The 12,195-nt window shown below is 50.8% G+C and overlaps 1 protein-coding gene across 2 annotated transcripts in view; it reads left to right on the forward strand.

The window, feature by feature from the left end:
• The window catches only part of NOVA2 (NOVA alternative splicing regulator 2), a 61,304-nt gene extending 51,358 nt beyond the window's left edge, over positions 1-9,946 (forward strand). For both annotated transcript variants that reach the window (XM_077932293.1, XM_077932294.1), the window contains exon 4: positions 7,941-9,946. In XM_077932293.1, coding sequence (XP_077788419.1) covers positions 7,941-8,957 — 1,017 coding nt within the window. In that variant the 3' untranslated portion in view covers positions 8,958-9,946. The remainder of the gene's footprint in view (positions 1-7,940) is intronic.
• The last annotated feature ends 2,249 nt before the right edge of the window (positions 9,947-12,195 follow it).

A 12,195-nucleotide genomic window follows, 5' to 3' on the forward strand; every position in this document is an offset into this window, starting at 1 on the left:
TTATTTATATCCCGCCCTCCCCAGCTGAAGCCGGGCTCAGAGCAGCTAACAACAGTAAAACGATAAAACATCCTAAAATCATTTTATTATAAAATCAATTCAAAATCAAATTAATGGCAACCATTGGGCTAGAAGTTCTGTGAGGATTACCAAAGGAGGGAGTCAGGCTGTGCCTTGGCCAAAGGCCTGGTGGAACAGCTCCGTCTTGCAGGCCCTGTGGAAAGATGTCAAGTCCCGCAGGGCCCTAGTCTCTTGGGACAGAGCGTTCCACCAGATCAGTAGGGCTGATCATGTCTCCTTTGAAAGCCTGCAGGAGAGCTTCTGCCAGTCAGAGAAGACAGCACTGGGGTAGATGGAGCGCTGCAATTTGACATGGTCCCTAGGAGAGGTCAGCCTAATGACTGGAGCAGACGCAGCGAGGCGTCAGTCTGAACGACTACCTGCAAGGATGTCACAGCAAGGATTTCATGAGAGACTAATTTTAGCTCTAAAGTATCTGGAAATAGGACACAAATTGGGGCAGGTCGCTCAGAGTGCTTATGAGTTAAACTAGCGGATGAGGACAGATACCCTTCTGGAGGTAGAAAGGATGCTTCTGTCTGGGGGTCTACAAATTTGGCCGGGCCATTGCGGCCAACCCCAGATTACTGGTCAGCAGGACACTGCCCCCCTCCCCAAATATTTGGCAGCCTTGTTCCTGGTTACAGTCGTACCTTGGTTTCTGAACAGCTTAGTTCTCGAACGTTTTGGCTTCCGGACGCCGCAAACCCGGAAGTGAGTGTTCCGGTTTGCGAACTATTTTTGGAAGCCGAACACCTGACAGGGCTTCCGATTGGCTGCAGGAGCTTCCCATCATCCCTGACTGCTGGTCTTGTTAGCTAGGGGTGATGGGAGTTGTAGTCCCAAAACAGCTGGAGGGCTGAGTTTGGGGATGCCTGAAATATTCCATCATCTGCCTCCCCAGTTGCAAACTCCTCTTTCTTTTGCACTCATTGCATTTGTGCCTGGGGTGGGGGCAGCGGGGGGCACATACAGCGATGACCAGAACTGTGGAGCCCTGCTAATGAAATCTGGGTCAGGTTTTCTGCCCCCAGGGGTGCCCTTTGACCACAGGAGTGTCTTCAACATCTATTTTCAGAGCTGGCCGGGTCCTCCTGCCTGGAGGAGACAATTCACAGATTACATGGCTTTTCCCTGAGTTTGGGTAAAGCACCCGGCTGCCAGCAGAGAAAGACTTTCTACTCTGGTTCCCTGCTCTCTCCCGGTCCCCTTGCCACTAATCCAGCGCCCTTACTCTCTGGGTTGGACGAGGCGACGGATTTCGGGAGGTGCCTGTCGCTCGATTACATAAGAGCATTTCCTTGCTAAATCTGGACGGCTTTCTGCTTTCTCGGCGGTTATATAAAGGCATTGGGGTGGCCGGGGTTGAGGAGACCCCTCCCTCTCTGTCAGAAAGCCCCTGAAGCCATCTCTGCGAATACCCACCCTTCCACCCCCCCTCGCCCCATGTGCCAACTTTCCTCGTATCATCTTCTGCCGCTGCCTTTCAACGGTTCGGCAAAGTCTGCTGAAATCTCCAAAGCCAGAGAAGGCTCACTGGAAAGGAAGCCCAAAAACAGGGGTCAGCAAGCTTTTTCAGCAGGTCCACTGTCCCTTAGACCTTGTGGGGGGCCGGACTATATTTTTTGAGGGGGAAATGAACGAATTCCTATGCCCCACAAATAACCCAGAGGTGCATTTTTAATAAAAGGGCACATTCTACTCATGTAAAAACATGCAGATTCCCGGACCCTCAGTGGACCAGATTGAGAAGGTGATTGGGCCAGATGTGGCCCCTGGGCCTTAGTTTGCCTTTGTTGTTGTTTAGTAGTTTAGTCGTGTCCGACTCTTCGTGACCCCCTGGACCAGAGCACGCCAGGCACCCTGTCTTCCACTGCCTCCCGCAGTTTGGTCAAACTCATGCTGGTAGCTTCGAGAACACTGTCCCACCATCTCATCCTCTGTCGTCCCCTTCTCCTTGTGCCCTCCATCTTTCCCAACATCAGGGTCTTCTCCAGGGAGTCTTCTCTTCTCATGAGGTGGCCAAAGTCTTGGAGCCTCAGCTTCAGGATCTGTCCTTCCAGTGAGCACTCAGGGCTGGTTTCCTTCAGAATGGAGAGGTTGGATCTTCTTGCAGTCCATGGGACTCTCAAGAGTCTCCTCCAGCACCAGAATTCAAAAGCATCAATTCTTCGGTGATCAGCCTTCTTTATGGTCCAGCTCTCACTTCCATACCCATGCCCAAAATTCTTGTCTTAAACATGTTCCTGCACACATTTCATGGCATTTCCTCTCCTTCCTTGCCCCTCGCTCTTTATTTTGGGGTATAATTCTGCATAAGAACGGAATGCGGCATTGCCTGCACAGCTACTCAGAATTAATCTCCCTTTCGTTGTTATTATTTTAATGAGAAAAAGGGAAGTTTCTGGATCTTGTGGTTGCGAAAATCTGTTAGGTTGGTTGGGAGCAGCACCTGTAGAAATCTCAGAAGCCAGTGGAGTTACTGAATAAGATTTCGGGAGAGGGCCTTAACTCCTTGGAAGATCATATGCTTTGCATGTACATGATCCCAGGTTTTATCTCCAGCAGGCCCAGGTAGGGCTGGAAAGGTCTGAAACCCTGGAGAGCTGCTGCCAGCTAGTGTGGACAACATCAGTGCAGGCAAGATCAAGGGTCTGTGTGTATGGCAGCTCTGTAGGTTCCTATACTCCACTGACTAGGAAAGGTGGCTTCCATGTTTAGAGTAGCTCTCTTAGAGTTCCCCTTAACCAGCAAGAGCTGACTAGCCTATGCAAAGACCAAAAAAATCATGCAGATAGTAGTAATAATAATTTATTACTTATAGCCCGCCCATCTGACTGGGTTTCCCCAGCCACTCTGGGCAGCTTCCAACAAAATACTACAAACACAATAAAACATCAAGCATTAAAAACTTGCCTAAACAGGGCTGCCTTCAGATGTCTTTTAAAAGTCAAATAGTTGTTTATTTCCTTGAAATCTGATAGGAGGGCGTTCCGCAGGGCAGGTGCCACGACCAAGAAGGCCCTGTGCCTGGTTCCCTGCAACCTCACTTCTCGCAGTGAGGGAACTGCCAGAAGGCCCTCGGTGCTGGACTTCAGTGTCTGGGCTGAACGATGGGGGTGGAGACGCTCCTTCAGGTATACTGGGCCAAGGCAATTTAGGGCTTTAAACACTTTGAATTGTGCTCGGAAACGTACTGGGAGCCAATGTAGGTCTTTCAGGACAGGTGTTATATGGTCCTGGCAGCCACTTCCAGTCACCAGTCTAGCTGCCGCATTCTGGATTAGTTGCAGTTTCTGGGTCACCTTCAAAGGTAGCCCCACGTAGAGCGCATTGCAGGAGTCCAAGCAGGAGATAATTAGAGCATGCACCACTCTGGCGAGACAGTCTGAGGGCAGGGAGGATCTCAGCCTCTGTAGCAGATGGAGCTGGCAGACAGCTGCCCTGGACACAGAATTGACCTGCGCTTCCATGGACAGCTGTGAGTCCTAGGCTGCATATTTCATGTAGGTTCCAGAATTTGATTCGCAAGGGGAGTCAGAATTCTGATTCTTCTTTCCCCTCTTTTCTTCTTAGCTCAGAGCCCTGGCTGTAAGCAGAACAGGTTAAGAGCAGTGGACTCGTAATCTGGTGAACCGGGTTCGCTTCCCCGCTCCTCCACATGCAGCTGCTGGGTGACCTTGGGCCAGTCACACTTCTTTGAAGTCTCTCAGCCTCACTCACCTCACAGAGTGTTTGTTGTGGGGAAGGAGGGAAAAGGATATTGTTAGCTGCTTTGAGACTCCTTAGGGTAGTGATAAAACGGGATATCAAATCCAGACTCTTCTTCTTCTTCTTCTTCTTCTTCTTCTTCTTCTTCTTCTTCTTCTTCTTCTTCTTCATGTGTGTGCATGCCTATGTTTCTCCCAAGGCTAGGATAAAGGTAAAGGGACCCCTGACCATTAGGTCCAGTCATGGCTGACTCTGGGGTTGCCATGCTTATCTTGCTTTACTGGCCGAGGGAGCCGGCCTACAGCTTCCGGGTCATGTGGCCAGCATGACTAAGCCGCATCTGGCGAACCAGAGCAGCACACGGAAACACCGTTTACCTTCCCGCCAGAGTGGTACATATTTATCTACTTGTACTGGTGTGCTTTTGAACTGTTAGGTTGGCAGGAGCAGGGACCGAGCAATGGGAGTCCCCCCCCCCCCGTCGCAGGAATTTGAACCGCCGACCTTCTGATTGACAAGCCCTAGGCTCTGTGGTTTAACCCACAGCGCCACCCGCCGCCGGCTAGGACGCCTGGAGCCAAACCCTAGGCTGTCTCACTTTAACTCCTGGATAGCTCAGTTAGTTAGCGCATTGTGGTGATAATGCGAGTTCAATCCCCATATGGGACAGGTGTATTCTTGCATTGCGGGAGGTTGGATTCGATGATCCTTGGGGTCCCTTCCTATGAATCCTTTTACAAATATTGTTGTTGTTTAGTTGTTTAGTCGTGTCCGACTCTTCGTGACCCCTGGACCAGAGCACGCCAGGCACTCCTGTCTTCCACGGCCTCCCGCAGTTTGGTCAAACTCATGCTGGTAGCTTCGAGAACACTGTCAAACCAACTCGCCCTCTGCCGTCCCCTTCTCCTTGTGCCCTCCATCTTTCCCAACATCAGGGTCTTTTCCAGGGAGTCTTCTCTTCTCATGAGGTGGCCAAAGTATTGGAGTCTCAGCTTCAGGATCTGTCCTTCCAGTGAGCACTAAGGGCTGATTTCCCTAAGAATGGAGAGGTTTGATCTTGCAGTCCATGGGACTCTCAAGAGTCTCCTCCAGCACCAGAATTCAAAAGCATCCATTCTTCGGCGATCAGCCTTCTTTATGGTCCAGCTCTCACTTTCATACATCACTACTGGGAAAACCATAGCTTGAGCTATATGGACCTTTGTTGGCAAATATACGAACGCAATAACTCCAACTCATAAGAGCATGGGGAAAGAAACCACCAGTGACCTAGAACAGTCTCAAGCTGGGTGCTCCTGGAAGAATCTGGGGTGCCCCTCCTTCAGGAGCTATTAGGGTAGTTGGGTGAACACAACCACCCTGAACTTTCCGGATCCAACTTTTCCTGAGAGCAGATGAAGACCAGCACTTGAATGTGAAGATTGGGGGCTGTTGCTCTCCGTGGTGCTGAATAATCTCCTTCCTTTGCACTGATAGACTATATGCATTCCCCACCCACCCCCCGGATGGCAAATAAGGTTGCGGCGGGGAGAGTTCATAAATACATAAATAAGGAGGGGTGGAGTTTGTGGAATTAATGGCAGGCAGGTGAGTTAGGACTTCAGTCTTTAGGAAAGCATAGAAAACCACGATGGTGCCTTCCTTGTAGAGCTTTCATCAGATTCTGAAGGTGAATCTCTTTACTGTGGCCACTGAGGTATATTTGCAGGTTTTAAATTGCAAATTGTTTTAACTGATTTGAATATTATTATTATTATTATATTGTTGCAACCCACTCTGGGCCTCGGCCCAGTATACCTGAAGGAGCGTCTCCACCCCCATCGTTCTGCCCGGACGCTGAAGTCCAGCGCTGAGGGCCTTCTGGCAGTTCCCTCACTGAGAGAAGCCAAGTTACAGGGAACCAGGCAGAGGGCCTTCTCAGTAGTGGCACCCACCCTGTGGAATGCCCTCCCACCAGATGTCAAAGCGATAAACAACTACCTGACATTTAGAAGACATCTGAAGGCAGCCCTGTTTAGGGAAGTTTTTAATGTGTGATATTTTAGTGTATTTTTGGTCTTTGTTGGAAGCCGCCCAGAGTGGCGGGGTACAAATAATAAATTACTATTATTATTGGGACCTTACGGAGAAAGTTGGGTATGAGATCTTATAAATTAAACCGTAAAATTAATTAAATAAAAACAGCATAAGGGCGCCTTCCTCCCCTTTCCTTGCAAAGGGGGTGGACTAGGTGGCGCTCAGGATCCCTTCCAACATGACAATTCTATTATTCTGCGATTCCCTACCCCTGCCGTTGCAAAATAAAGCCCTTCAGATCCTTTTCCCGGCGCACTCTTTCAGTAATGCACCTCTTCAACGCCAAGGGAACAGAACTTGCACCTCAGTTTCGTGCAAGAGAAAAGCAGGATTCTGATGGGAGCCCACTCTCGGTTTCTGCATGCCTGTCTCACATTCCTGGGACATCACAAGATTCTCCCAAGGAGATGCTGTGCTGCTGCCAAAGACTTCCTCTTCCTGTCATGTGCTGGTCTGCAGTACATAAAGCTGTGATAAGATGGTGACTCCCAGCCCTCCTTCGAGACACAGAATTGAAAAGCCTTGCGTGGGTGGCAAGATATAAGAGTCCCTCTACCCTACCCTCCCGACTTGCTTAAAGTTCAAGGCCTCTGCTCCAGATATGTTTTTATATATATAAATTTTTATTACTTTTTTAACATATCATTTTCAACAGAAATTAAGCATACTTTTACATCTTATTCAATTCAATTCAACTTCCATCAGTCCTGTCCGAAAATTTTCCAATCTAATCTCTTAGTATGCATTTCTTATTTACCCTATTACAGTGGTACCGTGGGTTACACACACTTCAGCTTACATACGCTTCAGGTTACAGACTTCACTAACTCAGAAATATTACCTTGGGTTAAGAACTTTGCTTCAGGATGAGAACAGAAATCATGCTGCGGCGGCGCAGCAGCAGCAGGAGGCCCCATTAGCTAAAGTGGTGCTTCAGGTTAAGAACAGTTTCAGGTTAAGAACTGACCTCCGGAACGAATTAAGTACTTAACCCGAGGTACCACTGTACATTTCAAACTCATAACCAATATCTCTATCTTTTCCTACTTTGTAACACTTCGTATATTTCTCCTTACAAAACTTCTCATAGTCCTACTAGCGTAATTTGTTGATTACAGTTGCTCATCAAATAATTCCTATACTTCTTCCAATCTTCTGTAAATCTCTGGTCCCGCAGGTTTCGAATCCGTCCTGTCATTTTGTCCAATTCTGCACAGTCCATTCATTTCGTCTGCCATTCTTCTTTCGTCGGAATTTCTTCTTGCTTCCATTTCCGGGCTAACAATACTCTTGCCGCTGTTGTTGCATATAAGAACAATTTGACATCTTGTCTATTAATGTCTTGGCCTCTGCGCCAGATATTAGCTGCCCCTGCCTTGCCCCGGTTCCCCCTCAGCAGTGGCAGCGGCAGTGGCAGTCTCAGCAGCCCGGAGCCAGCCTGGTAGCGCAGTAGGAGCTGCTCGCTGCCATGGCGCCCGCCATTTTGCCTCGCCGGAAGTTCTCATATGATGTGTCTTGTGCCATTGAACCCATCACACAACATTCATTCCCTACTAATAAATCTGCAACACTTAAAATATAAATCCGGGGACATTCCAGGGACGGATGATAGATTTGTAAATCCAGGGACTGTCCTCGGGAAACGGGGACATCTGGTAACCATAATATATAGGTAAAGGTAAAGGGACCCCTGACCATTAGGTCCAGTCTTGGCCGACTCTGGGGTTGCGACGCTCATCTCGCTTTATTGGCCGAGGGAGCCGGCGTACAGCTTCCAGGTCATGTGGCCAGCATGACTAAGCCGCTTCTGGCGAACCAGAGCAGCGCACGGAAACGCCGTTTACCTTCCCACCGGAGCAGTACCTATTTATCTACTTGCACTTTGACATGCTTTCGAACTGCTAGGTTGGCAGGAGCAGGGACCGAGCAAGGGGAGCTCACCCCGTCGCAGGGATTCAAACCGCCCACCTTCTGAGTCCTAGGCTCTGTGGTTTAACCCACATCGCCACCCGTGTCCCTGTAATATATATACGTGTACATATAAATGAAACTTCAAACTCCTCCTCTTTTACTCTCGTTTCCCCCAAACGCAGGCCAAGGTGATTGTTCCCAACAGCACAGCCGGGCTGATCATCGGCAAAGGCGGGGCCACCGTCAAGGCCATCATGGAGCAGTCTGGAGCCTGGGTGCAGCTGAGCCAGAAGCCCGAGGGCATCAACCTCCAGGAACGCGTGGTGACCATCAGCGGTGAGCCCGAGCAGATCCACAAGGCGGTGGACATCATCGTGCAGAAGATCCAGGAGGACCCGCAGAGCAGCAGCTGCCTCAACATCAGCTACGCCAACATCGCTGGCCCCGTGGCCAACTCCAACCCGACCGGATCCCCTTACGCCAACTCGACGGACGTGCTGCCCGCCGCCGCGGCCGCAGCCACCGCTTCGGGCCTGCTGGGCCACACCAGCCTCGCCGGGGTGGGAGCATTCCCGGCCGCTCTGCCGGGCTTCTCTGGCAGTGACCTTTTGGCCATCAGCACGGCTCTCAACACCTTGGCGAGCTATGGATACAACACCAGCTCTCTGGGGCTCGGCCTCAACTCAGCCGCCGCCTCTGGAGTGCTGGCCGCTGTGGCCGCTGGCGCGAATCCAGCCGCTGCTGCCGCCGCCAACCTCTTGGCTTCCTACGCCAACGAAGCGTCCACCAGTACCACCACCCCAGCCGGCGCCGTGGGGGCCTTCACATTGGGTTCCCTAGCCGCTGCCACCGGGGCAGCCAATGGCTATTTGGGGACAGCCTCTCCACTGGTGGCCAGCTCCTTCTTGGCCACAGAGAAGCTGGTGGAAAGCGCCAAAGATATGGTGGAGATTGCCGTTCCGGAGAACCTAGTGGGTGCCATTTTGGGGAAAGGCGGCAAGACGTTGGTGGAATACCAGGAGCTGACGGGCGCCCGCATCCAGATTTCCAAAAAGGGGGAGTTTATCCCGGGTACTAGGAACCGTAAAGTCACCATCACAGGCACTCCAGCCGCTACGCAAGCGGCGCAGTATCTTATCAGCCAGCGAGTAACGTATGAGCAAGGAGTCCGAGCCACCAACCCGCAGAAAGTGGGATAAGAGAAGGCCGGAAGGAAGTCTGGGGGAAGGAGTAGAATTCAAGTCAATTCTTTAATCATTAAAATTGTAACCTACCCAACACCAGCCCCAGTCCAGTGTCCATCTCTCTCTCTTACACACACACACACACACACACACACACACACACACACACACACACACTTCTGCTTGGGAAGCAGCCCAGCAAACGTTTTCCTGGACCTTTATTTTGCCAATGGTGCAACCTGTTTGTGTGTGTGTGTATATATACAGATATATATACATATATACACACACATATATATGTATATATATATGGCGACATTTTCTTTTCTTTTTGAGTTGATATGGATTTTAATAGAAAAAAAAACATTTTTTAAGAAAACAAGAAATTCCTCTTTCTTTCCCTCTTTCTTTCTGAGTTTCTTAACCAAGAATCCCGATGGGGGGGGGGGAGAGATCTGTCTCGTCATGTTTCTTGCCCCCCAACTCCCCAAAGTGTAGATCAACTTCCGAATTCCTTGACGGGGAGTGGGCACCTTGTATCCCTCTTCGGGGCCCACGCAGAGCATCAATCTCTGTGGATGCTCCGTAGGCGGGGTTTTCAGAATATATAGCTCTATATCGAGGGAAGCAGAGATGGGGTTCATATCATGGCACAACGGTTCACAAAGTGACATCTGCCCCATGACCTTGAACTCTGAAATTGATGAGGCTCTATACCTAATACGCCTGCATTTTGTAGTGATGCTAAACGTGGGTTTTTCCTACCTGTAGGTAGTGTGGCTCGTTCTAAGGTGAGGTTGCGGGGTTGGACTGGAATGGGCTCTGCGTTGGGCAAACGGCTTGGTTGAGTTGATAGCCTTTCCCCCCTTTGATTTTTGCTTTATTGTTTTCGTCCGTTTGTTTGTTTTACAATTCTTCTATGCATAGTTTCATTTCGGAGGGGAGGGGAAGCGTGTACGTCCTTTCCCCCCCATTTATCAGCCCTACTAATCAGAAGAAACAAAAATTAAAAGGCAAGGCAAATTTGTTCAGAAAGTTGTAGGTGAGGGTGTCTTTATCCCTGTTTATACTGAGGATAATTTTTGGTGAGCCGTGAGTCTTGATGGAGCTCCGAGCTTGTGAGCTTGCTCCTCCTGCGAATGGATGAGCGCCGGAGTTGTAAGAGGGGGCGAGACGAATGTAGAACGGGGTCAAAGTAGCAGGGCCTCGCTTCTGCGGATGCGGAAGTCGCACTCCCATCCCCGTGACAGGTGATTCAAGCTACTTTCTCCCTGGGTGTCGCGAGGCGGCGGCCTCCTTTGATGTGCTTGGCTACTTCCTGTTGTGGCGCCTCTCAGGAACCTCGATTTCTCAGCATCGGGGAGTGGCATTTCCTGTGAGGCTACAATACCCCACACAGGCAAGGCCTCTGTTTTCTTGCGTTCTGAGAGCAAGGAGAAGGGAGCTTCCCTCGGTTTTGGGGAGCCAAAGTCTTGTTTTCTTTCCGAACGGCTGCAAAAGAAAACCACCACAGCTTTCTCAACAAGTTCACAGCCCTGTTTGATAAAAACCCAGGGGTCAGAACTAGGAAGAGAAGGGCCATTTTGACTCAGCCCTGGGTGCGGCTGTCCAGCCAGGTGTGATTGGCCGATCCCTCAAAGGTGGCACAACTTTTCCCCCTCTGCCTACACAGTGGAAGCCCGAGGGCCTCCTGAGATGCGTGGAGACAGCTGCCATTGCCAGTATTAGCTCTCTTGAGCAGCAGCTGGAGGAGAGCCAGTGTGGTGTAGTGGTTCAGAGCGGTAGACTTGTAATCTGGTGAACCGGGTTCGCTTCCCCGCTCCTCCACATGCAGCTGCTGGGTGACCTTAGGCCAGTCACACTTCTCTGAAGTCTCTCAGCTCCTCTCACCTCACAGTGTTTGTTGTGGGGCAGGAAGGGAAAGGAGAACGTTAGCCGCTTTGAGACTCCTTCGGGTAGTGATAAAGCGGGATATCAAATCCAAACTCTTCTTCTTCTTCTTCCAAAATAAACTATATGTCGACAAGGGGGCTGCTGAAGGCCTCTCTGGACCCCCTGCCCAATCGCGGCTTCCCTTCGACCCACTGCCCCTCCCGCTGGCCTTTCTATAACCAGTATTCCCAGCGGTGAGAAGGGCCTTTATTCCCAGTGACTGGGCCCGGTAGGGAACCCAGTTCCCTGCCACTTCCTGTTTCCGGCGCCCTTGGGACGGTGACAGATGCCGGGCTTGAAACCCGAGAAATGTTGGGGTACGGTTGGCTGCAGCGGCAGCGTGACTCCCCCTTTCTGGGCCCTCATCCCCCCCCCCCACAACCTGAGTGGCGGCTTTTAGTTTGGTAGCCCAAGCACAGGGCTTTCTCTGTGTTGCTCTGGCCTCTTATCCCTCCATGTTTGCCGGCCACTGAAGGTTCAATTTCCCACCCATTCACTCGCCCTCAGAAGGGCAATAAATAAATCAGGGTTATCTCCCTGCTATGTTTACATATAGGGCTCGCTGCAACCTCTTTAACTCCCGGAGAGGCTGTGACCCTATCTGCTTTTTGAAGGTGCCAGCATTTTAAATAGGAACATCCCTCACCCCGGCTTCTGTGTCGTGTGTGTGTCTGTGTCATACTCCCTTGTGGGAACCTTAGGAAGAGCCCAGGGTTTGCCAGAAGGCTGAACGAAACCTGAAGCATATGCGGTGCAATGTCAAACACTGGGTTGCATCAGGCTTTGTCTTCCTTCCTTCCTTCCTTCCTTCCTTCCTTCCTTCCTTCCTTCCTTTCTTTCTTTCTTTCTTTCTTTCTTTCTGTTTTCGATTAAAAGGTTGCTTGGAAGTTATGTTTGACGGGGGTAGGGTTCCTGCTGCCGGTTGCTCTGGTGGCGTGGCTGTTTCCCTGTCCCAGAACGGGACGACTTCCCGCGTCCAGTTCTCAAAATGTGAAGTGGATGTCTACCTCGTCACCCGGACCTCACCGCGATGCGGCGTACCTGTGGCACGGCGCACGACTTCCTTTCCGAGCCGTGCAAGGCGCGAGCAATCTTGCAGCCGTCGTGGCTAGCCTGTGGCGCGGTACTATCTGAGGGTGACCTAACTTGAGCATCTCTGCGTACGTTGGCTTGTTTGTCGTAAGGTTGGCGGCAGGAGATTTCTGTGCAGCCGAATTTGAGGGGAAGAGACCCGTTTGGAACGGCTGAGACGTTTCCAATTGGGTCAGGAGCCAACTGGGGCATATTTGTGAAGAATTGGGGTGGGAGCGGGGACGAGCGA

This window comes from Podarcis muralis, chromosome 7, assembly GCF_964188315.1.
Source record: "Podarcis muralis chromosome 7, rPodMur119.hap1.1, whole genome shotgun sequence".
NCBI classification, from domain to species: Eukaryota; Metazoa; Chordata; class Lepidosauria; order Squamata; family Lacertidae; genus Podarcis; species Podarcis muralis.